The sequence below is a fragment of the Heteronotia binoei genome, chromosome 15, assembly GCF_032191835.1.
Source record: "Heteronotia binoei isolate CCM8104 ecotype False Entrance Well chromosome 15, APGP_CSIRO_Hbin_v1, whole genome shotgun sequence".
In the NCBI taxonomy this organism is placed as follows: domain Eukaryota; kingdom Metazoa; phylum Chordata; class Lepidosauria; order Squamata; family Gekkonidae; genus Heteronotia; species Heteronotia binoei.
The window spans coordinates 67,790,090-67,815,843 of NC_083237.1; the positions used below are offsets into that span (position 1 = coordinate 67,790,090).

At 48.9% G+C, this 25,754-nt stretch overlaps 1 protein-coding gene across 1 annotated transcript in view; it reads right to left on the reverse strand.

Annotated features, from left to right (window-relative positions):
• The window catches only part of REEP1 (receptor accessory protein 1), a 34,964-nt gene extending 11,598 nt beyond the window's left edge, over positions 1-23,366 (reverse strand). Inside the window, exons 1-6 of the mRNA XM_060255551.1 lie at positions 23,332-23,366; positions 18,785-18,857; positions 9,977-10,053; positions 9,581-9,701; positions 6,300-6,413; positions 2,786-2,954 (exon numbers count right to left, since the gene is read on the reverse strand). Of these exons, the coding sequence (XP_060111534.1) occupies positions 2,786-2,954; positions 6,300-6,413; positions 9,581-9,701; positions 9,977-10,053; positions 18,785-18,857; positions 23,332-23,363 (586 nt within the window). The 5' untranslated portion in view covers positions 23,364-23,366. The remainder of the gene's footprint in view (positions 1-2,785; positions 2,955-6,299; positions 6,414-9,580; positions 9,702-9,976; positions 10,054-18,784; positions 18,858-23,331) is intronic.
• Between the last annotated feature and the right edge of the window lie 2,388 nt (positions 23,367-25,754).

A 25,754-nucleotide genomic window follows, 5' to 3' on the forward strand; every position in this document is an offset into this window, starting at 1 on the left:
CAGGTGGGAGACTTCACACCGCCAAGGATTCTGTCCACACCTCAGATTGAATAAACCAAAAAGCATTCCAGTTGGACCAATCAGCACCTGGGCCCCATCTGAACCTGCCATGGCTGACACAGAATCCACGCTGGGGCGGATGTAAGAGATTTGATCTTCAAAGTACACAGCAAAATGATTACAACGGGTCACCAAGCACTCCACCTCTTCCTGCAGGCCAGACCTCAAGAGGTCTGTGACCACCTGGAACAATTCTGCTGCTCTGCACCAGGGGTGGCCAAACTGTGGCTTTGGAGCCACACACGGCTCTTTCACACATATTGTGTGGCTCTTGAAGCTCCCACTGCCCGATCAGCCAGCTTGGAGAAGACATTTCTCTCTTTAAATCACTTCTCTAAGCCAAGCCAACCAGCAGCTTGAAGAATGCATTTAAAGTTGAAGTTGCTCTCATTCCTCCTCTCCTCCCTCCTCTATTTTCCTTCCTTCCTTCCTTCCTTCCTTCCTTCCTTCCTTCCTTCCTTCCTTCCTTCCTCCCTCCCTCCCTCCCTCCCTCGTCTGTCTGGGTGGGAAAGTTCAGTTCATTGGTTGGCACTTGCCACAGAAGGAGGCAGACAGAGCTCTGCTCCTGGGCGGGAGTGAGTGGCCATCTTGGAGAGTAGGAATGACCATCTATTCCTGCCCTGTAAGGTGCCTGCCCTGCATACCATCCAGTTAGGGATGAGTTTAAACAGGGAGAGAGATGGAGCATATTTGCCGACTTTGATTTAATTCTTCTATTTGCTTGTATATAAATAAGCCTGTATCTATTATAATAAACGCTATTTCATCTTGGCAAAACTCAGCAACCTGGCTGGGTGAGGCTGTGGTGCATCAACCTTTGGCCCATCAAACTATCAATCCAGAGTGCTTGCATGCCAGTGGTTGAGTCCACTCCTCTCTCCCACCTGAGTGGCTGTTGCTAGCCAGCAAAGTTGATTCTGTCAGTAAAAAGCAACCAACCTAAGTTCTGGCAGTTACTAGCTCTCCCTACTCTACTACTACTCTTGCACTGGTTCACAGAGGAGGGAAAGAAACCCTTCCTTCCCTCAATTGGCTGAGGGAGGGAGGGAGGGAAACAGCCAGAGAAAGGCTTCCCTTAATCAGCTGAGGACTCCTCCTTATCCTCCTCTGGAAAGGGGAATAATTGGCATCCTGTGACAACAGACCAGATACAGAGAGAGAGATACAGAGAAAAAGTGAGACACAGAGAGAGTATGAAGTCCTGTGCTTAAGACCTACAATGTTATCAGAAACAATTGGTCTGAAATGTATCACTAAAGGCCTCTGAGGCAGAACTCATTGGGGCCACTCCTGACTATGGCTGCCAGTTCCAGGTTGGTGGGCAATTCCTGGAAATTCTGTGGTGGAGCTTAAGGAGGACATAGGAGTTAGGGCTTCAGAGCAGGGTCTGCCATACTCAGGTTCTTGCTGTGGAAGCTGACTGGGTGATTTTGAACCAATCACAGACTTCCAGCCTAACCTGTTGTTCAGATCAAAGTGGGGAGAGGAGAATGATGTAAGCTGCTTTGGTCATTCCCCTCCCAGTGGAGAAAGATTGTCCTTTTACTATGTAAAGGCTGCAGGGAGGGGAAAGGTGATGGAAAGCTGAAGTCAGAGGGGCAAATAAAGGGAAGGAGATGAAGTTGCCAACTCCAGGTTAGAAAATTCCTGGAGATTTAAGAGGTGGGACCTGGAGAGAGTGGGGTTTGAGGAGGGATGGGACCTCAGACAGGTACAATGCCATTTCATGGGGAACCACTGTTGCCAATCTCCAAGTAAGAGCTGGAGATCACTCCAGACGGTAGAGATCAGCTCCCCTTGAGGTGGAGGGGAGTGGATACATTCATTTGGGTGGGTGGGAAAACAGCAAGGGTGAGGGGCACTCACCCAGAGCCTCTTCCTAGAGCCCACTGGTGTTTTTTTTTCACAACAGACCTTATTCCAACAGTAGGAATCCTACTATAGTTATAATCTTCAAATGAATCTTTTGAATGTTAAGAGATTGAGTCTCTCTGTACCACATAGCTCCCACATCTACTTGGAATGCTACAAGTGGGGCAGGAAATCCCTAGGGTGGAGAAAGGTTGCCAATGAGGCAGTTGCCAACTCCCCAGGGGAGCCCCAAAGATTCCTGGGAAGCCCCAAGGTGGCTTCCTAGTGACACAGGAGGGAGGTTAAGAGGCTGTCTGGCTTAACCAAAGCCCAAGATAGGCACAGTGGTGGCAGCAATATCCTGAGGCAGTGGAGTGGAACAGCCCCTTCTGGTCAGAATACCAGGAAGGGGTAGGCAGCTGACACAGGCCTGGTCTGCCACATCGCTGACTGGAGCCCCAAAGTAAAACATGCATTTCTGTACAAGAACAATTAGCAAAGGCCCTGTGCTCGACTTCTGTCTCTGTGCTTCAGAGAGTTTCCATGTGGCTCTGCAGTCTCATGCCCATCTCTGGGAATGAAGAGAAGTAGGTTAAATGCCTACCTTTGACTTTGGATGTGAAACAAATCTTTCCTTTTTTGCAGAGAAGTCCACCAGCTTTCAAAAAAATTATTTATGTGCATTTACTTAACTTAGAGGGCAAACTATCCCTATTCACTATTTATGCTTTAATGTGATTTTTTTTTTAATTTGCAGAAACTTTTCCTCATGGCACCTTCTACTGTTCTTATCCTCAGTGATTACTCTGTTTGAATATCTGTAGAAAAAGAGAAAAAGCAATTGCTCCAGACTGACAATAATTTCCACACGAACCTGAACTTCCAGATGCCGCTCTGGATGTTTTGGGCTGGCTCTGCTTGCTGCTTTTCCGTACAGAAGCTGCCTGGGCAGGAGGAGGTGGGATCCCAGGGCCCTCTCCTCTGATGGCAGTGAGGTCCTGCATGCTGAAGCTTCGGAGCCTCTCGGACAGAGCTCCTTGACCCTGCAGAGACAGAGGAAACCACATGAAACATCTTCCAAGCCAGCCACGCATCACGCCTGCACCCGCCTTCAGAAGCCCCTGAGGACATTCAACTCACAAAAGCCACATGAAGTTACTTTATGTTCACCCATCTAACCTGGCATTGTCTACACTCCCGTGTTCTTCACATTTTTGGTACATCTTCCTTCTTGGATTAAAATTGGAGACATGTGACATTTTAACTGAAAGACACGTGCACATTTTCTCAACCAGCTCCCTGAAGCATGCATGGGCATCTTACTTGCAACTGCAGAGTTACTTATTCGTTTGAAATGTATCCGTCCACCCTCATAGGGTCACCAAGCCAGTGAACATGAGGGCACAGAGTCTGTCAGGTGCAACAGGGGCAGCAACACCCTGGGCACTGCCCACCGGACGGCAGGAGGAGACTGCCACAGGGACTGCCACAGGGGCCTGGCATTGGGCAGGGGCCACGCTGCCCAGCATCACAACCACCAGCCACCCAGGCAGGGGCACAGCCAGGATTTTTTGGGTTGGGGGCATAAAGCCAGGGGGCACTCATGGCTGCCTTTTGCCTTCCCTTTCTGTCGGTTGAGCAGGGGGCGGGAGAGAGGCGGGGCCTCCCCAGGCCGGGTCTTCATTCTTCCCCAGCCAGCTTTGAAGCCAGCTGCAAGAGGAGGAAGGCTAAGCAGGAGGAGCGGACAAGAGGCAGCCTCCCTGGGCTGGTCTTCCTGCTTTCTCAGCTGGCTGCAAGAGCACAAATACCCACTGTGGCCATCTCTCGCTTTCTGTTCCTGCTCTGCCAAGTTGGGGTGCCCCCAGAGGCCCCTCCATAGCTAGAGACCTGCAGCCAGGGGGCCCAGCCACTATGGGCAGAGCAGGGGGAGGGAGCCACAGAAGTTAACTTGGGTGTGAGGCCACAGAAGGTCACGGCCATGGCCATAAACCACCCTGGCATGCCTGCCTGCCTGCCAATCTTTTGTGGTTGTGATGGCAGCCGCCAGGCACTCAAACTGACCAACAGCCTCCTGCAAGCCCTGCTGCCCCTGGGCCAGGCATTCTTCAGCTCTGGAGGGCTGGCCAGCCACATGGTGATGGACATGGGGGAAGGTGTTGCCCCCCCACCCAGGGCCAAACACTGCTACGACCTAGGCACTGGCCCCACCAGATGCCGCATTGGCTGCCACCCAAGGAGTTGTCCCAGGACACAGGGGCTCCCTCCAACCCAAGGAGATGATGTTTGTTTGCTGTGGCAGCCCAGCCACACCCCGTTCAGTCCCAACCAGAGATTCAACTGTGGCATGTGTGGCTTTGTGCACAGTAACACAGAGGCATACGACTGCATTTCTACCACGAGGTCCTGGAGTCTGGCCAGTGGCTTGCCGTGGGTGACTCTGGGCAGCAGCGGCCCTGGGTGGGAGGAGGGCCTTATAGCTGGGCCACCCGCTCAGGAGTGGGATGGAGGGTTGTTGGGTGGGGGGCATCCTATCTGCTGCCTAGAACACTTTAGGGAGGTGAGTCTTTGGCACACTCCTGCTGGATCCAGGAACCGTCCAAGGCAGCACCATGTGACCAGCCACCACCACCATCAAGCTATCCCTAAAGTCCTTTTAAAATGCGCTTTACTGAAGTGTAACATTATCTCTAAATAAACAATTAAACATTTAGAATGCTAAATATCTATTAAAATACTACGCTATTGAAGAGTTCAGTGTTTTTGATGTTATAAGCTTGATATCCAAATATGCAGCAAGTCATATGCTCCCTCTAAGCTGGGGAGTCTTGTGATTTGGCTAGTACATAAATTAGTTTGTTCTGGGGCCACCCTTCCTGAGTTAAGACAAAAATGTGTGAGCCAGATCACACTAACTCAGCTTAAAGGGAACACGGATTGTGAATGCAAGTGCGAAGGCAGCAGAAGGCCAACAGGCTGCATATCTCTCTCTCTCTCTCTCTGGTAGTTACATTTTTGGTTGCTGAAAATTAACAGTGGAAGAATTAGCAACAGAACGCAGATAAAATTAATGAAGGCTAAAATCAGCGGGAACCACACTCCCTCCAAGGGGAGCACAGCAGCCTGTCGACTGTTGTTTTCCTTCTGCTTTTCTCCCAGGGCCTCCAGGCAGGTCACCCAGAGGGAGTCTGGCCAGTCAACAAAACGGGGCACTCAGTCCTCCGTGTGCCTGGGTTCTCAAAGGCTGCAGCCACCAGAGAAACTGAAGCACAGCTGAAGCCTTAAATGACACATTCAGCCGCCCAAGGATTACAGGAGAGGATCCTTCTTACAGCCAGCCAGTCCCTGACCCTTGATCCAAGTCACTTTGTGGGTCGTTTTATGCAAGGCAGCTGCCTTCTATTGCCTGAACAGAAAAGCTCTCTTGAGCAATGCAGTTGGGTCCAGCTTGTGGGAAGCCAGGAGAGGCTCACCTCCTCCTCAGGCAAGCCATTCGTGTCTCAAGGGGGAGCCACAGCGGAGGAGGAACATGCAATCTGCCTAGCAACAGTCAGCTTCAGTTTCCAGATCTCTGCAGCAAACCATTCCTCTCTGTCCCCTGAAGGACACACAGAGTGAGCCTGGCAGCACTGCCCTTGTCAATCATAAGGGGGGGGGGGAAGGCCTCTGTCCCCCCACCAGGCAGTCAGAGCAAAACACTTCTTCCTGTTTCTTACAAGGTAGATCGGTGGGAAGGAAACGCAATATCCTAAAATATTCCCCCATGTGCTCGATCTTACAGCAGCTATGTATGACTGAAGTGTGTTCACTGACAACATTCAGCCCAAATCACAAAACAGCACAAGCATCCATGATCTCTGGCTATATAAAATATTAAAACCAGTGGCATTACACAGTGACAGGCAGTTAGTTACAGAGCAGAGTCCAAAAATGTTCTCTGGACAATCTCCTGTAGTGGGAAGTCTTCGAGCTGGAGAGCATCTCTCCTGCATGCCCTAGCCAAGACCTCAGTCTCCCCCTTCCCCATCCTGCCCCAAGTTCTCCCCTCCTGCTGCTTAGAAAGTCAAAACTAGAGGGTATCCAAGACACAAACTGGAACATTCGTAACACCATTCGTAACACCACAAAAGGACCACCAAACACCACAAAAGGTGAAAACACAGGGAGAGAAAAGCAAACTTCCAAGATGAGTCTATATCAGTTCTCTCGCTGTCGAATACCGGGCTGCAGCCAAACAATCAACAGAAAGAGAAGTTCTGGGAAGCTGCTGCCCAGAACAGAATTTGGTTGGTCTTCAAAGTGCCTGACTGGACTCCAGACCAACATGGCCGCCCACCTGGTTCTATCCATCTCAAAAGAATCAGGGGACATACTGCCCCCCCTTCACTTACCTTGGAAGCTGCCATCACAGCAGCTGTTGCTGCCACATTCAATCCCCGTTTCCCAAAATGCACCAGGGCATCGTAACTTCGATCTTTTGCTTGGATTAAGCAGTCATCAATTTCCTGTCACATAAGATAAAAAGTACATGCTCAGCAGGAAACTTTGGCCCAGCAATCTCAAAAGGCTACTAGTTTACAGACTCCTCCTAAGGCTGGAAAACTGGGCCAAAAGCAATAAAATGAATTTTAACAGGGATAAATGTAAAGTTCTGCATTTTGGCAGGAAAAATCCAATGCAGGGTTATAGGATGGGAAAGACTTGTCTTAGCAGTAGTATGTGCGAAAAGGACATATAACTAGGGGTTTTAGTGGATCATACGCTGACCATGAGTCAACAGTGTGATGCGGTGGCTAAAAAGGCAAATGCAATTTTGGGCTGTATCAACAGAAGTATAGTGTCCAGATCATGTGAAGTGATGGTACTGCTTTACTCTGCTCTGGTTATGAGCCTGGTTAGACATCACCTGGAGTACTGTGTTCAGTTTTGGGCACCACATTTTAAGAAGGATATAGACAAGCTGGAACGGGTCCAGAGGAGGGCGATGAAGATGGTGAGGGGTCTGGAGACCAAGTCCTATGAAGAAAGGAACCGGGTATGTTTAGCCTGGAGATGAGGCGGATGAGGGGTGATAGGATCACCATCGTCAAGTACTTGAAGGGCTATCATCTAGAGGATGGTGTGGAATTGTTTTCTGTGGCCCCAGAAGGTAGGGCCAGAACCAATGGGTTGAATTTAAATCAAAAGAGTTTCCAGCTCAACATTAGGAAGAACTTCCTGACTGTAAGAGTGGTTCCTCAGTGGAACAGGCTTCTTCAGGAGGTGGTGGGCTTTCCTTCCTTGGAGATTTTTAAACAGAGGCTGGATGGCCATCTGACAGCAATGCAGATCCTGTGAATTTAGGGGGAGGTATTTGTGAGTTTCCTGCATTGTGCAGGAGGTTGGACTGGATGACCCTGGAGGTCCCTTCCAACTCTATGATTCTATGATTTTCATGTCCCAGTTCTCCAACACAACAGATACAGGAACTCTGAAATCTAACTAGACATGCTGGGGTAGCCCTGTGTGTTTCCTTGGGTGTCTGCACTATCTTCTGTCAAAAGGGGTGCACAGGGGAGGTGAGCTGAACCCATCCCCCACATTTGAGGTTCTGGTTTACTTTGAACATCAGATGGACAGAAAAGAGCCTACAGCGAGGGAAGGGGCAGAAGGCTCAGCTCCGCCGCCACTCACCTTCATTTCCTTTTGATAGAGACTCACCCTTAGCATTAAATGGACACAAGAGACTTAAGAGAAACGGCTGCTGCCCACATTTCCAGTTTGGCCCGCAGCTGCCAGATGTCTGCGACTGGGCCTGCCCTCAGGACTGCCTGCGACCCAGACCAATGGTTCACCCACACACCAGCAAAAAGACACAGAGAACAGGAATTCCTCACAGTATCCCAACAACTATACTCTATTGATGATTTCAGAAACAGATGAGCTCCAAAATGAGACGAACATCACTTCAGCACTTATACTACCTGTTCACTACCAATACCTTCCGCAACAACAAAAGGGATTTTAAAGGGATCAGTCTGCAAGCACCTAAGGTGCAACTTGTGAGGGAAATGGTGCCCAGCATGGCAAGAACAACATATAATGAGGGAAAGGAGTTCAACCTACGATCAGCATAGGCATAGTACATAAGCACCTCGTTTCTTTAAATGACACTAAGGCTTCAGGGCTCCAAATGAACAGCACACAAGGGTACTAAAAGAACTTGCAGACATCATTTCTGAGCCTCTGGCCATTATTGTTGAGAGTTCTTGAAGAACAGGTGAGGAGCCAGAAGATTGGAGGAGGGCAAATGTTTCCATCTTCAAGAAGGGGGAAAAGGAGGATTTGGGTAACTACCAACCTCTCAGCTTGATGTCTATACCTGGAAGAGTTTTAGAACAAATAATCAAAGAGTGAGTCCTGGAACATTTACAAAAGATGGCTGTAATTACTAAGATTACTACGATTATGGGTTTCTCAAAACAAGCCATGTCAGACTAACCTGATTTCCTTTTTTGAGAAAGTGACTACCTTGCTGGATCAGGTGAATGCTGTAGACATAGTATATCTTGACTTCAGTAAGGCTTTTGATAAGGTCTCACATGCTATTCTGGTCGACAAGTCAGTAAAGAGTGGTTTGAATCCTGTTACCATTAGGTGGATCTGTGATTGGCTGACAGGGACAGAGACTCCGAAGGGACTGTTTTGTTCAACATCTTTATAAATGATTTGGATGGAGAAAGAGGGAATGCTTATTAAATCTGCAGATTATATTAAATTGGAAGGGGCTGAAAACACAGTAGAAGACAGAGACAGGATCCAGGATGATTCTGACAGGCTGGAAAACTGGGCTAAAGCCAATAAAATGAATTTTAATAGGGATAACTGTCAACTTTCATATTTAGGTAGAAAAAACCCAATGCATCAATATAGGAGACTTGTATTGGCAGTAATATGTGCAAAAAGGATCTAGGGGTCTTAATGGACTGTACACGGAACATGATTCAGCAGTGTGATGAGGCAGCTGAAAAGGCAAATGCGATTTTGGACTGTATCGACAGAAGTATAGTGTCCAGATCATGTGAAGTGATGGCATCACTTTACTCTGCTCTGGTTAGGCCTCACCTAGAGTATTGGGTTCAGTTTTGGGCACCACAATTTAGAAAGGATGTAGACAAGCTGGAACATGTCCAGAGGAGGGTGACAAAGATGGAGAGGTGCTGGAGACCAAGTCCTATGAGGAAAGACTGAAAGAACTGGGTATGTTTAGCCTGGAAAAAAGACAGCTGAGAGGTGATATGACCACCATCTTCAAGTAGTTGAAAGGCTATCATATAGAGGATGGTGTAGAATTGTTTTCTGTAGCCCCAAAATGTTGGACCAGAGTCAATGGGTTGACTGTGGGGGACTGGCCCAGGAAGGTGGGCATGCAGCTGACAGGGTGACTTTTGGCCAGCCATCCTCTCTCAGCTGAAACTACCTCGTAGGAGTCTTGGGAGAATAAAGGGGGAAGAACCAGGTTTTCAGCTGCTTGTGAGATTAAAAAATAAATAGATAAGCACACAATTACTCTCAGCCACAGTCATAGCGCAAAACTAACAAGAAAACACACTTTATCTGGAGATGAAAAAGTATCCAAGAAACTAAATAATCATTTTAAGTAATCCTTATTGAAAGAAGGGGAAACACTTGCCTTCTCTTTTGAGGACAGTGTTGGGTGCACAAACTTCCTGTATAGCAGGCTGGAGCCCTTTGTGTATGGAGACAACAACCAAGCTACAAAAGCTATTTTGAGTTCATAATAAAATGGAAACCTACAAAACAAAAAAGAACATTTGCCTTTAAAATAGAGTCTGGGCATTTCTGACAAGAGGGGATTTCACACTGGACAACAAGCTGCAGAAGTGTCCAAGACACTATCCCTTTGCCCCGACTTTCTTCCTCCCTGGGCCACCAAAAGAGGAAATGCCCAGCTCTGCAGGCTCTTCCTAGTATGAAGCCGTGTGAATGCAAGTATTAACTCACCCCTTGTACATTCCCCTCCATTTATTCTATTCTTATGAAGGAAGCCTCTTGATGGGATACTCACCAGCAAAGGAAAATGTCCGTGAATGTCTCTACTGTGGTGAAGATGGCAAATATGATCCAATACATCATCCATTTTACCTAGGAGGAAAAGAAAGTGGATGATGAGCAGAGAAGTCTTTTGGGAATTGACTCTCCCTCTTCCACATAAAGGCCAGGACTGCACCACGAGGAAAGTGAAGCAGGCAGAGTTTGTGGTACCTGTGGAGGAACGCCATCTTAGTTAATGTTGGTGCTTCATTGGAAGGGAACATTAAACTACTAAAGCAGGCTTTGGCCTAGCCTCCCTCCATCCCCTCCTCCCTTCCAGAGTTAAACCAGCGCCTCTAGGGGAAAAGCCTCCTAGAGGGGCAGGAAGTTCTTTAGCCTTCCCCTCATTGCCTCCCCCCTTCTGGAGTTAAACCAGCAACTTTAGGGGGAAAGCCTCCTAGAGGGGCAGGAAGTTCTTTTGTTTTATTTATTTGAGTTAGGCAGGAAAAGGCCAGTTCTCGGCTGGCGCTCAAAGGAAGAGGTGGCCAGTGTGTGAGCTCCTGCCTGTGGGAGAGGCCTACTCAAGAGGAAGAGGACCCCAGGCAGTCAGACCGAGTAAGTCATCCACAAGGCAGGGCAAGTTTAGACCAGGGACAGTAGGATGCGTTTAAATCCACCTTTTATTTGTCATGCTGGTTGCTGTGCTGTGCTAAACTTTTACACGCAACTGTTTTTGTTTTGTTTTTCTTTTCTTTTTCTCTTTTAATTAAATATTTTTACTGTTTTGAATGCTGGCAGTCAAACTCTGTACCACATAGATCCCCAACCGCTTTAGACCACGCTGCTTTATGAAGGGGGCCCCGGGGAAGGGGGAAGGCATGCAGTTGGATAAGGTGCCAATCCTCCAGGGGTTCCCCGAAGAAGTGCTGTGGTCTCTGTGATACCCAAGTACAGGGTGGCAGAGGACCTTGAGGCCTGGCCTCAGAGCTGGAGAGGGGGATTGGGAGTCCTGTTTCTCTCAATCTGAACCCCTAGACTGAGCAGGTGGTGGCAGCGAGCCCAAGTGGCCGGAGGAGAAATAGCTCCCTCCAGGAGTTGGCGACTCAACAGGGAGTTGACGGAACCGGGTCTGAAGGCAGAATCGGGCCGGTTCCATCACAGTACCCATTAAATTACAGGAAACTATGGATTACTTAAGTAATTGTGGTTTTTTTACAAATGGGTGATGGTGGCTGGATTTTCTCCTTTGGCTTACACAAGTCTTGAACACTCTAAGGTCAGGGATAGCAGACAAAGTGAGACACAAAACAGTATCGCATGGGAATTGATGGGAAGAAGAGTTTGGATTTATACCCAGCCCTTCACTTAGAGTCTCAGAGTGGCTTAAAATCTCCTTTCCTTCCTCTCTCCACAACAGAAACCCTGTGTAGTAGGTTGGGCTGCAAGAGAACTGCTCTTTAAGAGAACAGCTCTGAGAGAACTGCTCTTTGAGAGAACAGCTCTGAGACCCAAGATCACCCAGCTGGCTGCATGTAGAGGAATCATAGGATCATAGAGTAGGAAGGGATCTCCAGGGTCATCTAGTCCAACCTCCTGCACAATGCAGGAAATTCACAAATACCTCCCACCCACACCCAATGATCCCTGTCCCATGCCCAGAAGATGGGGGGGGGGGGGGAACACCCTCCAAGATCCTGGAGAGAAATTCCTGCTTGATCCCAAATTGGTGAGCAGCATTTCTCTGGGCCTGTCCGAAAGGCCCACAAGAACTAAGCACTGATGCGACCCTTCCTGTCCTCCCTCTCCGAACCACCACCACCCCAAAAAAATGTTGAAGAAAACAGAAAGAAAAAGGGGGGAGGGAAAAAAAGAAGGGAATATATTTTGACTTTCATCTAAAGCTAGTACAACAATTCTCTATTAATTCTCTCTAAATATAAAAAAATAAAAACTCTGTCTTTTGTCTATAATTCTTATCTTAATCTTCAAACCCAAAGATAATCAGTTCCACTGTTTGTTTTGCATTTCTTTCAGAAGCTGTTTGTATAGTAAAAGGGATGGTAAAAAGTTAACTAGAATCTGATCATGGGATAGAGGAAAACTCCACCTCCTAAACCTCTGTCTCCTTAAGTTGGCTGAAATACAGCAGACTGTTACATTCAACAACTCTGGTGAGTAAAGCTATACATGCCATTACCCCAGGGAGATCACAAAAGTTTGGGCATGCCAACTGTTTATTTTGGCTGCTTTGTGAAAGTGTCTTCACTTTAATTTAGTGGAAGTGCAGCCGCTGGGGAACAAAAAAGAAAAGAGGAGGAAATGAAGTCGATATTCAGGGGAACTACACTGCTATATTTTTATTTATTTATTAATCTGGAATGGCAAAATCTCCAGGCTCCACCCCCAAAGTCCCCAGATATTTCCTTAGTTGGACCTGGCAACCACAGACTTGACTACACTAAACACAAAGAGTTGTGTTAAACTAATTTAACTTCAAAGTCATGTCCCCTTTTTTTAATAGTTCATTTAAGAGGGGTTTTTTTTCTGCAGACCTATGGAGTCCACTGAGTATGGAGAAACTCCAGTTTTCCCCATGAGTGACAGGTCCATGGTTTTCCCCCTCTTCCTCAGGGCCAGTCAGATTACATTAGAGACAGTGACCCTTATTATAGATACACCACTGACAGCAGCTTCAGCATTGTCCACTAACCAAAAGAGGAGCAAGGCTGAGAAATGAAGGCCCTTCTTGTAATTCAAGAGCTGCACCAGAGTCCAGGGCCATCTTTATATTTAGCTCTGGGAGGGGCAAGGGGGAAAAGATGCAAGGGTATGCCTTGATTTCTATTTCTGGATATGAATAAAACCCAGGCCATGTCTTCAGGACAGAAAATGTAAGAGATAATTTTCATCTCTGTAGAGGCAACAACTAAAATGCGTTTTCTAGACACAGACTTTGTTTGCACAGCTTGTGAGCATGGGCATACTACTGAATAATCTCACTGTTTTTATTCTAGAATTTAGCTGATAGCCCTAATTATCCTCATGTGGTCTCCAATGTGAGTGAGTTAACTATGCAAATGTCACAGCAGGGAGATGTCTTTATATTACTTGACACCTTCTTCTATTTATATTGCCTTGTGCTGCATGCCACACTTGTGACCCTGTCTCATAAAGCAGCGAGAGCTTTCAGACTCTCATTAATTTCAATTGTATAGTTGAACAGCAATGTAGCTTTTCTTGAAAATACCAGTATTACGATTTCAGTCCCATAATTGCCATGCCTGAAACCAGACTGGAAGGCATCCAAACAAGATGCTTTATTCAGGAAGCCCTGGACTTGCCCAGCAGCCACTTCCTCAAACAGCTGGATCAAGAATGACACACCTGAGGCTGGGCAGTGGTTGTCCAACTCTGCTTATGTTGCCTACAGTCCATCTTCCTCACTGAAAGATGCTGCTGTTTAGAGCGCTACTTACTGGTGGGTGAGCGCCAGAGTCCAGAGCCCCTGGGATTAAGTCTGGCCTGACTGGAGCCCACTTCTCCATGGGAACAGCAAGCAGGCCCCCATCTCTGGCAGAGTCTGCCCTCCTTCAAAGGTGATCAGAGAGCTCCTCTCTGGCAGATGAAGCAGAAGGAGGGGAGGGGTCACTACCCACATTTCTAAAACTATTTATTTTGTCGACATCATTTACAGCCCACCTTTATCACTTGGCCTCAAGGTAGACCCCCCAAAAAAGCCAGCTGAAGAGCCTGTCCTTCCTCAGGAGGAGCTGGAGTCGACCGAGGGAGGGGGCAGGGGGTGTCCTGAGGCTCTGCAGGCTATCCCTGCTCCATCCAGTGTGCCCTGCAGGAAGGGGGTTGGACAGTCAGAAATCACTGCCGCAAGAGGCCACTGCTGTGGACAAGAGGGAATGCAACTTTTGCAAGGAGGAAGTGGTGGTTTAGGCAGAGGCATCTAGATGGGAGCCATTTGTGGCTGGCTCCAGCAGTCTTGACACAGAGCCTGTGGGCAGGTCTAGAGGAGTGGTCAGCTCAGAAAATTGCAGAATGAGCCCTACAGTGGGAGCGGGACCAACTGGAAGACTACCAAAGTGGAAAGTGGCAATTTCAAGATTGCAGATTCAGGTGAGTCACCATGTTGGTCTGAAGCAGCAGAACAAAATTTGAGTCCAGTGGCACCTTTAAGACCAATGAAGTTTTATTCTGGTATAAGCTTTCACATGCATGCACACATCTTTGGATACCTGAGATAGGAAAAATCCAGTGCACGGTTATAGGATGGGGGAGACTTGTATTAGCAGCAGCATGTGCAAAAAGGATCTAGGGGTCTTAGTGGAGCTGGCACCTCTCCTCCACCCCCACCCCCCTTTATGGATTCCCCCTTGATGCAGAGTTTGAAAACCTGATGGAATAGCACATCATGGCTGCATTTTGTTTAAGTAGTTTTATTGCTTAAATGTAGGTATTTCACCCATTGCTGTACATCGGCCAGGATGGGACGATTCATTAAATCAAATAAATAACTAATACCGTTCCTGACACACGGAAGCTTATAGCTGGAATAAATCTTTGTTGGTCTTCAAGGTGCCTCTTCAGTCTCCGGAGGTGAATGCCAGTCTTGCAGGGGAGAGCGAGGACCCTGGGCTGCCAAGAGGAGCAGCAGGAGGGAGAGCAAGAAGAAGAGCCTGCCTCTACCTGTGGCCAGTGGGAGCGTGTCAGAGATGCCCTAGATGGCTGCCCCCCAATGAAGAGGGTCTTGATCAGCTGACACTGACTGGGAAGGAGGAGCTGCCTGGAAATCTTCTGCCGAAGCCTTGGTGCTGGACAGAGGGGCAGCTGGTCTCGGATGGCTGCCAGGATCAGCTCAGGTTTGAGCAGGGACGGCAGAGCTCCTTGCATAAGGGCTAAAGCTGTTTTATTTATTTATTACTCCACCCTCCTCACAAGTGAGCTTAGGGCAGATTACAACAAAAGTTAAAACATCAGATAAACTAGAAATAGTTAAAAACGATTTAAACAGCATAATGTAGCTCAGCCAAACACGCAGTTTCCAGCTGGCGCCACTGGGCCTCTCAGAGCGTCTAATCTGGGCCTTATAAAATAGTCACTTCACCTTCAGCAGGGGAGGCCGGGTGTTTTATCGGATGCCCACAGCCTCAGCCAAAGGCCTGGCAGAAAAGGCCCATTTTACAAGCCCTGTGGAACACCAGCCAGTCTTGCAGGGCCTGCATCTAAACCGGGACCATGTTCCACTAGACCAGGGCCAGGGCAGAAAAAGCTCAACAGACATCATAAGGAGCATCATAAGCAGTGTTCCCTCTAAGCTGAGTTAGCGTGAGCTAGCTCACAGATTTTTAGCCTTCAGCTCACACATTTTTGTCTTAGCTCAGGAACGATGACCCAAGAGCACAGTAATTTATGCAGCACCTCACAACTTTAATGCCAGTTGCTCACAACTTAAATGCCAGCTCACAAAGTAGAATTTTTGCTCACAAGATTCTGCAGCTTAGAGGGAACATTAATCATAAGGGGTGTTGAAAGACCTGTGTCAGATTGAGATGATGAAAGAGGAGATCATACGACTGATAAACAATTTAAAAACTGACAAATTACCAGGCCTGGATGATATACTGAAATGGTATACTGGATGGTATTCTGAAAGAACTTAAATGTGAATTTGTGGATCTCCTGACAAAAATATATAATCTTTCATTAAAATCTGCCTCCATTCCTAATGACTGGAAGGTAGCTATTGTCACCCTCCATCTTTAAAAAGGGTTCCAGAAGAGATCCAGGAAATTACAGGCCAATCACTTACTGTGTAAGTTGGTGGAAACCATTATTAAAAAGAATTCGTAGGCACATTGATGAACAAAAGTTATTGAGGAAGATTCAGCATGGGTTCTGTAAGGGAAGATCTTGTCTCACTACCCTGTTAAGAGTTCTTTGAGGGAGTGAACAAACACGTGGAAAAAGGTGGCCTAATAGATGTTGTTTACTTTGACTTTCAGAAAGCTTTAGATAAAGTTCCTCATCAAAGGCTCCTTAGTAAGCTCAAACTCATGGGCTAAAAGGACAAGTCCTCTCATTGATCAAAAACTGGCTGAGTAATAGGAAGCAGAGAGTGAGTATAAATGGGCAGTCTTCGCAGTGGAAGACGGTAAGCAGTGGGGTGCCGCAGGGCTCAGTACTGGGTCCGATGCTTTTTAACTTGTTCATTAATGATTTAGAGTTGGTAGTAAGCAGCAAAGTGGCTAAGTTTGCGGATAACACTAAATGGCTTAGGGTGGTGAAAACCAGGGAGGATTGTGAGGGTCTCCAAAAGGAGGTTGGCTGAGTGGGCAAATGAGGTTCAATGTGGCCAAGTGCAACATGGCAAGCATAGTAATGCACATTGCGGCCAAAGATCCTAAATACACGCTGATGGTGTCCAAACTGGCGGAGACTGACCAAGAGAGAAATCTTGGAGTTGTGGAATATAACTCACTGAAAATGTCAAAGTGCAACCGCAATTAAAAAGGCCAAAACTACACTGGGGATTATTAGGGAGGGAACTGAAAACAAATCAGCCAGCTATCATAATGTATAAACCAATGGTGCAGCCTCACTTGGAATACTGTGTAGAATTTTGGTGACCACACCTCAAAAAATATATTAAAGCACTGGAAAAAGTGCACAAAAGGGCAACTAGAATGATTAAAGTGTTGGAACACTTCCTATGAAGAAAGGTTAAAGCACTTGGGGCTTGTTAACTTGGAAAAATGTTGACTGACAGGTGACATGATAGAGGTTTACAAGATTATGCATGGGATAGAGAAGGCAGAGAAAGAAGTACTTTCTCCCTTTCTCACAATACCAGAGCTCTTGGGCACTCAATGAAATTGCTGAGCAGTCAGGTTAGAATGGATAAAAGAAAGTACTTCTTCACCCAAATAGTGATTAACACATGGCATTCACTTCCACAGGAGGTGGCGGCGGCTACAAGCATAGCCAGCTTCAAGAGGGGATTGGATAAATATATGAAGCAGAGGTTCATCAGTGGCTATTTGCCGCAAGGTCTCTGTCTGGGGCAAATGATGCTCTGTATACTTGGTGCTTGGGGGGGGGGCGGCAACAGTGGGAGGGCTTCTAGTGTCCTGGCCTCACTAGTGGACTTCCTGATGGCACCTGGTTTTTTGACCACTATGATGGACTGGATGGGCCATTGGCCTGATCCAACATGGCATCTTTTATGTTCTTAAGTTAGTTTTACTTCTTTTATCTGACAGATTCCCTAAACTTACCCTTGTTGTTGCATAATTTACTGTTGTATGATTTACCACTGGTTTACTGTTGTGTCCAGATGATTCTATTTAACAGATGGGTTTCTGACAGCTCAAGACTTTTAGTCAAGGAGCTTTAATTAGATTAAAGCAAAGGAAAGGTCGAAAGAAGGGACCGTAGGCTGAGCAGTAGAAGGTGTAAGTAGTGCTCCTGATGACAACTTTTGTTTCTGTTTCTTGTCCAACCACAGAGATTTGTTCCTCCTTTTACATGACCTGAACAGCAGCACAGCTTGAGCTGGCTGAGACTGGGAGCAGCGATGCTGACATGGGGTGGGGGTGGAAAAAGCCATCAGTCACAGCTGACGTCTGGCCACGCCTTGCCTCCTAGGGTGGTTTCCGAGGCAAGAGACTTCAGGGTTGGCCTGCGGTGGATTTAGGGGAAGGTACTTGTGAATTTCCTGCACTGTGCAGAGTGTTGGACTAGATGACCCTGGGGGTACCATCCAACTCTAGAATTCTATGATTCTAAGATTGCAGCAACTATTGGACCATCGTATTAATGTCTCTTGAGAGTAAAGTTACAACAAAGACTGTTACTCGATTCAGAAATGAAACAGGCACTTAAGATCATATTGCAAATTGACATTGATTACCGGAATAAATGAGGGGGTTACAGTAAAGCTTTTGACTGTGTGGATTGTGAAAAGCTATGGCTGGTTTTAAAATAAATGGGTGTGCCATAAGCATCTGACTGTTTCGATGCGCAACCTAAACTCTGGACAAGAGGCAACTGTTAGGAGAGATTGAAGAGAAACAGAAGGGTTTCCAATTGGCAAAGGTATCAAACAAGGATATATTATTACACTTCTTTACACAATCCGACTGCCTTTCTTTCGCAGAATATATCTGAGGGGCAGGGATGGCTGTCAACAAATCCCACCCCTCACAAGGTATAATGATCTGTGTTGTGCTGAGACAGAGGCCTAGTGGGCCTAGGGAGCCTGTCTCTCAGTAGGAAGAGACAACCTACAATCCCCAGAATGCTTGGTTTCAGCCGATCGGTGTCCAAGTAGGCTCTGAGGGGAATAGTTTAAAAGCTCTTTCAGGAGACAGACACTGTTCTTTCCTCCTGAGAGGCTGAGCAGGCAGGGTAGCTGCTGTTAGGAGGAAGACCCTCACTCTGAGGGAGAGAGTGAGCAGGCCGAGGCCTGGGCCTAACAGACAAGGGATAGTTGCATTAGGCTCTATGTCTATTTCCCTTCACCCACGTTACTATAGTTTTAAAGCACCTTATCTGCTCACTCCCCATTTATTGGTTTTCCTGTTTAAAATAATCCTTTTTGTTTGTTCCTCTGCCTGGTCTACATGCCTATTTGCTTGGCCAGAGCAAGAGATCTGAAGGGCTTGGGAGGGCACTCTGGGCCTTCTCAAGGGACCCTGATTCCAGAGTGGTGGCAGCGTCAGGGGGCACCCCCATCTGGGTCATGACACAAGGCCTCAGCAAAGAGAAACCCACGTTTATCAGAGGGATCCACAAAGGTTTGAGGACACAGGATAACCCCAGAGCAGTTACTTACATACTCTTTAATATCCTTCGATTTTACAGCTTTGTAAGAGTAATACGCAGGGTAGAGAGTGCCAAATATAAGCCTGAAAGACAAAAGTGATTTTGAAAATCATTTTCTGTCACAAGGAAGTATATACTATATGCACATAGATTTGGGGGTCAAAATGGCAGGATTTCTCATGGATGATAGCTGCCATTCCTGTTCTCACTAGAAGATAATAAAGTGAACCAAAACACACAAACTGCTGTCTTACACAATATGCATACGACCTGTAGCCCCAAATGTCTTCTAAAAGGGGTGCCTGTAGTCCTATGGAATGCCTTCTCCTGGGCAGGAGCCTCTTTCCCCCTCCCTCCTTCCTAGTCAGCAGGAGGAGGCCTCCTGGGGTTTGTTTCTATCATCAAAACTGCCAAGGCATCTCCCCGCCCCCCCCGCTTCCCACTTTCTCATCTTGCTGCATCCTTCTCTGCAATAAGACCTTTTAAAAGGCATGGGGGAAAGGCCTTTTTCTTTGGAGGTTTCAACTAAGCAAGACTTTCACCTTGAGTTGGGGTTTTTTTTAAGCTCCTTCTTGGGAGAGTACAAGAGGGGGCAGGACTCTGGCCCTCAGGATGCTGGGAAAGCCAGGTGGGCAGCACAGGTGCGATGGAAGTCAGATGAGTGCTCCAACAGCAGAGACTGGTGTCTGGATGCCTCAGGGGGCAAGGCAAGCCTAGGGCCTGCAGGCCAGAGTGGGGCTGTTCTGCCACGGAAAGTATCAACAGAAGTATAGTGTCCAGACCACGCCAAGTGATGGTATCGCTTTACTCTGGTTAGACCTCACCTCCAGTCTTGTGTTCAGTTTTGGACACCACAATTCAAGAATGAAATAGACAAGCTTGAAAATGTCCAGAGAAGGGCAACAAAAATGGTGAGGGGTCTGGAGACCAAGTCCTATGAGGAAAGGCTGAAGGAGCTGGGGATGTTTCGCCTGGAGAGGAGATTGAGAGGTGATATGATCACCATCTTCAAGTACATATAGAGAATGGTGCAGAATTGTTTTCTGTGGCCCCAGAAGGTCGGACACAACCAGTGGGTTAAAATTAAATCACAAGAATTTTCAGCTAAACATTAGGAAGAACTTCCTGACCGTTAGAGCGGTTCCTCAGTGGGACAGGCTTCCTCAGGAGGTGGTGGGCTCTCCTTCTTTGGAGGTTTTTCAACAGAGGCTAGATGGCCATCTGACTGTGATGCTGAGTCTGTGAACTTTGGCAGTTCATGGGAGGGAAGGCAGGAAGGGTTGCATCAGTGCTTAGTTCTAATGGCCCTTTCTTACACGCCCAGGGAAGGCTGTTCACCACTTTGGGGTCAGGCAGCATTTTTCTCCAGGCTACTTTTGCCAGGGATCCTGGAGGGGTTCTTCTGGGCTTGGAGCAGGGGTCACTGTGAGTTTGTGGGGGAAGTATTTGTGAATTTCCTGCATTGTGCAGAGGGTTGGACTAGATGACTCTGGAGGTCCCTTCCAACTCTGTGATTCCATGAAAGGTATGGAGCTTCAATGGGACTTCCTATCTACCAGTGTTACACATGAAGACACCTGGCCTATATTATCAGACACTCTTAAAAACATACCTAAAAGGGTCTATCACAGCTTGTGTCTCTTACAGAAAAGTCAACATGTTGAAAAGCTAAATAAACTAGAAACTGAACTACATGATGCAGCCCTAAGAACGACAATAACAGGATGAAACTCATATATTAACAAATTACTTTAATAGCATGCTGAAGTAACATTGGCCTTTATTAAACAAATTTATCGAGAGTCAGAAGAAAAAGCTGGCAAATTACTGGCCTAAAACAAATACAGCAGTTAAAGGTAAACAAGGACAGGTTGATCATACCAAGCAAGGTCCTGATATCACGAATATGGTACAGGCAGCTAAGAGCTGTGGCAACTGCAAGGTAACCTCGTGCCAGAAGTAAAGTTATTTACACCCAGCTTTGCTACTTCCTTCAAGAACTTGTAGCTGGCCTCAGATGTCAGGCTGATGTCACTCCAAACTCGTTGAACTACCAGAGGTTCAGCTCTTTATTCTACAGACCACCTGCAGAGGTTGTTTTGAAGTTCCTGAGCCAGTCTGACCTACCATTTCAGCACCAGCATAAGTTTAAACTTTCCCCTTCAGCACAACAGGAATGCAAGAACAGCTGCCTTGTCCCTGCCTCACCACACCACACCACAAACTTTTTTAGATGACAGGCAGCAAGGCAGGCGACTACAGCTTCCTACGTGTTCTCCTACTGGCACACTCAGGAAACACCTGTTAGCCTGGACATTGGAGTCACTCCTGACCACCTGACTGATGGCCCATCACAGGTGTACCCCTTGGTCTGATCGCCAGCGGTCTTCCGCATTGGGGTTGGGCAACTTCTCCCCGGGACGACACAGGGAACAAACCTTACTCTTCAGCAACTGAAGCCAAGCAGCATTTCTTCCCTGAGCCAATGGACTGATCATGGCAGAAGCTGCTTCTTGCCTCTGTTGAGAGAACTGGTTCAGAAGCGACAGCCAGCCTGAAACACCCCAATATTTTGTGCCTGGCCTTTCCTGCAGTGCTCCTAACTGAGTGATGATACTTCATGCTCTTTCTCTAAATGCCAAAGGCTCAGCAAGGCTGGGGACACTTGCTTAAAGGAAAGGCACACTACGCAGCCAGCCAAGGATTGCAGCAAATTGCTCTCCCCTTCCAGGCACTCCACCTAAGGATGCAAACACTAACCTGGGCATTCTGCTCCTCCAACTGGAGATATAAACACTGGATCAACAGCCTGCTCCCCAGAATTGCTAGCTGTGTCTCCCCCATATCCTGTGGGTGCCCAATGGAGAAAGACACGCCAGCTGCACATCGCCACCATGTTGGTGTGAAGTCATGCCAGCATAACGCTCCCTGCAAGTGGGGAAAACAGGAAGCACAGCTGTGTTTCCAACAGACTGCCCGTCAGTCCTTCTGCCTTCCAGGACTCCTAGCCAAGCCCAAACAGATACGGCAGACAAGAGGTCCAAGGCAAGACCTGGTCGCAGAACAGGTTGGTTCAATGACTACGGGAATCTTGCTTCTTCAAGAGACTTGGCAACTCTGTCCAACTTGCTTTCAAAATTTGGTTCTTGAGGCTGTTAAACAAATTGGCCTCCCCACCCACAGACCTACCGGGAGGGGCGAGAGCCAGGAAAAGGAAGCTGCCACCCACCCATCCAGCTCCCTTCTAGTGGTTCTGGCTCCGGCCTACACAGGGGCATACCCTAAAAGACAGACAGGCCTGGCTTGGCCTCTTAGAATCACAGAACAATAGAGTCAGAAGGGACCTTCGGGGTCATCTACTCTAACCCCCTGCACAAGGCAGGAAATTCACAAATAACTTCCCCTAAGTTTACAGAATCAGCATTGGTGTCAGATGGCCATCTAGTCTCTGTTCAAAAATCTCCAAGTAAGGAGAGCCTGCCACCTCCCAAGGAGGAAGCCTGTTCTGCTGAGGAACCACTCTGACGGTCAGGAAGTTCTTCCTAATGTTGAGCCGGAAACTTTTGATTAAATTTCATCCCTTTGGTTCTTGTCTGACCTTCTGGAGCAACAGAAAACAGCTCTGCACCATCCTCTAGACGACAGCTCTTCAAGTACTTGGTGATCCTATCACCTCTCAGTCATCTCCTCTCCAGGCTAAACATGCCCAGTTCCTTCAACCTTTCCTTGTAGGACTTGGTCTCCAGACCCCTCACCATCTTTGTTGCCCCTCCTTTGTTGCCTTCTTTTAGAACTGCCCATTTTGTTCCAAATGAGCATGCTGTAAAATAGCACATGTTATAAAGGAAAGCCAGGAGTGTTTTCCCTTGGAGGGTGGGAGAGCATTTGGTCTTTGGTAAGGGCTGAGCCCCATGGTGCAGAGTGGAAAAGAGGCAGTACTGCAGCTGGAGCCCTCTGCTCATGACCTGAGTTCGATCCCAGCGGAAGCTGGTTCAGGTAGCCGGCTTCAGGTTGACTCAGCCTTCCATCCTTCCGAGGTTGGTCAAATGAGTCCCCAGCTTGCTGGGGGGAAAGCGTAGAGGACTGGGCAAGACAACGGCAAACCACCCTGTCAAAAGTCTGCCGTGAGAACGTTGTGAAAGCAGCGTCACCCCAGAGTCGGAAACGACTGGTGCTTGCACAGGGGACCCCTTTTACCTTGAAGGGCTGATGGTGGTCAAACAGCTGGCAGAATGTGCCCTTCCAGCTCAAGGGGAGGCCCCCAGCCATGGCTTCCTTCCAGGCACAAGGGGAGGCTGCAGGTGACAGCGGTGCAAGCCCCAACCCGCCCCGCCCCGCGCCGCGCGGCTCCTGCCTTCTCGCCAGAAATGCCTGCTGGTGCCCGCGAGGACAATGAATGGGGCGCCCCGGGCCGCGTCTCCCGCAAAGGCTGCAGCAGGCGCGCCCCTCTCCCGCCTCCAGTCCCGGCCCGGGGGATGCCTGAGCCTCGGCCGGGGGTCCCCCTCCCCTCCCCGCCCCACCCCGCCGGCCCCTTCCCTTCCCCTCCACTCCACTCACACCACCAGCCGGGAGATGAGCCACGAGACCATGGCGCTCCCGCCGCCGCCGCCGTGCAGCCTGCCTGCCTGCCTGCCTGCCAGCCCCTCCGCGATCCCGCGACACTCCGCCGGCGGGACGGAGCAGGCCGCGCGCGCGCCTCAGACGCCCCCTCCCCTCCCCTGCCTCCCCGCTGCTGCTGCTGCAGCCTCCGCCGAGGGGCCGCCCCCGTGGCCTCAGGGCGCCCAAAGGCCGGCCTCCCCTCCCACGAGGGCCGCTGCAGCCCCCTCACACCCCTGCACCCCTGTGGGGAGCAGAAAAGGAAGGAGTGGTGGGGAAGGACCAACAGGGAGGGCCTCTGCAGCCCCCTCACACCCCTGCACCCCTGTGGGGAGGAGAAACGGGAGGAGTGGTGGGGGAGCACCAACAGGGAGGGCCTCTGCAGCCCCCCCCCCGCCCCCCTAAGTTCACAGATTCTCCCCCATTCATTGTCCTCACAGGCCTGGCACAGAGCATGCATTGCTTGTGAAAAGGCAAGAGACGTGCTGGGTGGAGGAGAAAAGGAAGGAGTGGTGGGGAAGGACCAACAGGGAGGGCCTGTTTTCTCTACAGCCCCCCCCCCCCCTTCCTCACAAGACCTGGCTGAGCTGTGGGAACTGGGCGGAGGAGGAGACCAGAGCACCCCAAGTGACAGCACTGCTGCCGGGCACTGGAGGCCTTAGGAGCCTCTGGCAGCCACAAGCCCCAGCTCTTTCGTCAGGACCCACCACCAGGTGGCAGCCAAGAGGCACTGCAGAGGGGGCTTGCCATTGCCTGCCTCTGCAGCACCACGAGGGATACGTTTGCATTCTGGCAGCTGAGGAGGTGAAACAGTATATCTTCTTGGCGATGCCATTTGTCACGGCTGGGGCCGGGTCAGGCAAAGTCCAGAGGCAGTCCGAGGTCTGTAGCCAGTAAGCAGGAGGGTCCGAGGCGCCAAATCCGAATCACTGTAGAAGTATCGCAGGTCTGAGGTCCAGAAGCCGAGGTCAGGGAGTCCAGAAGTCCAAAGCCAAAGTCAGGGAGTCAGGAACCAAAGTCAAGCCGGAGTGGATGCTAGAATGTCAGGGAGATGACTAGTTGCTTCCACAAAGCTTCCTCCCAAAGCCCACAGCTATATAGCCCTCTGCTGGCTGTTGCCCGTTTGGGCTAATTGCTGGCTCAGGGAGGCAGCCAGGATCCTGTTACCACTCAAGCATCCTTGCTCTTAGAAGGGCCAGAATCCTCTCAGAACTCAGGGCTCAGGGAGCGTCTTGCTTGTGAGCGTGCCGCCCTCCTCCGATCCCTGAGGTCCTGCCGGAGGCGGTCACGCACACGAGCCACCCGAGAGGGCGAGGCAGGGGGGCTGGGATCTTCTCCAGCAGGAGGCAGGGGCACTGGTGCAAGTGGCAGGGGCACAGTTTCCTCATCAGACTCAACTTCCTCTGAAGGGTCCCCAGCACCCATGACACCATTGGCCTTTTGTCCATCCTTTTCAGGTGGCGATAGTAAGCGAACCTGTTTTGTTTTGGAGGAAAAGCGAACAATAATTGAGTTTGGCTCAGGATGGGAGCAGAGGAACTTTGCATTGCCTGGCTGCACCTTATACATGGATTTGCACCTCTTAGGGAGTGATGGGGTGCTACCTGGTTGATCCCAGGCTTCTTTAATGGTGGCAATCATAGGTAAGACCAAGGGGGCAGGCATATCCATGTGGAAGATGTCGGAAACAGCTTGTGTGTCAGGTGCAACTTGGATTCCTAAAGCTGAAGCTAAGCATTGAAGGAGCTCCACATAAAATTCATTCCCTTCAGTAGGTGGAAGAGTACGGTTGGAATCTTTTGGATCCAGCACTGGTCTGGTGTCATCCCCTGGATGGTCTGAAGCTTCAGACAGTACTGGGTTTTTGTTATCTGAACCAGGATCCTCAGATTCTGAGTTGGACGGTGCTGATGAGCTAATTTCCAGGCTTGGGGCACAAGGAGACCTGTCTTGGATCCAAGAATATGGAGGAACCTGATACGGTGTAGGGATCCTAGGCGTATCCACTGATTTTGGCTTCAAAGGAGCCTCTCTAGGTGGGGCTCTTTGAGGAGTTGTGGTAGCCAGGATTTTAAAAGTTGGGGGAGGCATGTAAAAAACACAGGGGGCACAGCACCTCCCCTCCCCGGTTGTCACTATAACTCAGGGTGCCTTACCTCACCCCCCACTGCCACCACCACTCGAGGCCCTTTAAATGGTGTGGGAGAGGCAGCAGATGCTCCTGGGTAAATTGTAGGGGGAGGGAGGAGGAGGCCTCCAGCCTCTCAGCTTTCACCCCCACAGTGGTGGCAGGAGGAGGGGGAGGGAAGGTCGGGGGCATCTGAGTTGGGGTACCTGAAAGGAAGTTGGGGCAGGGCCCTCACAGGCCCCACTGTAGCTACAGG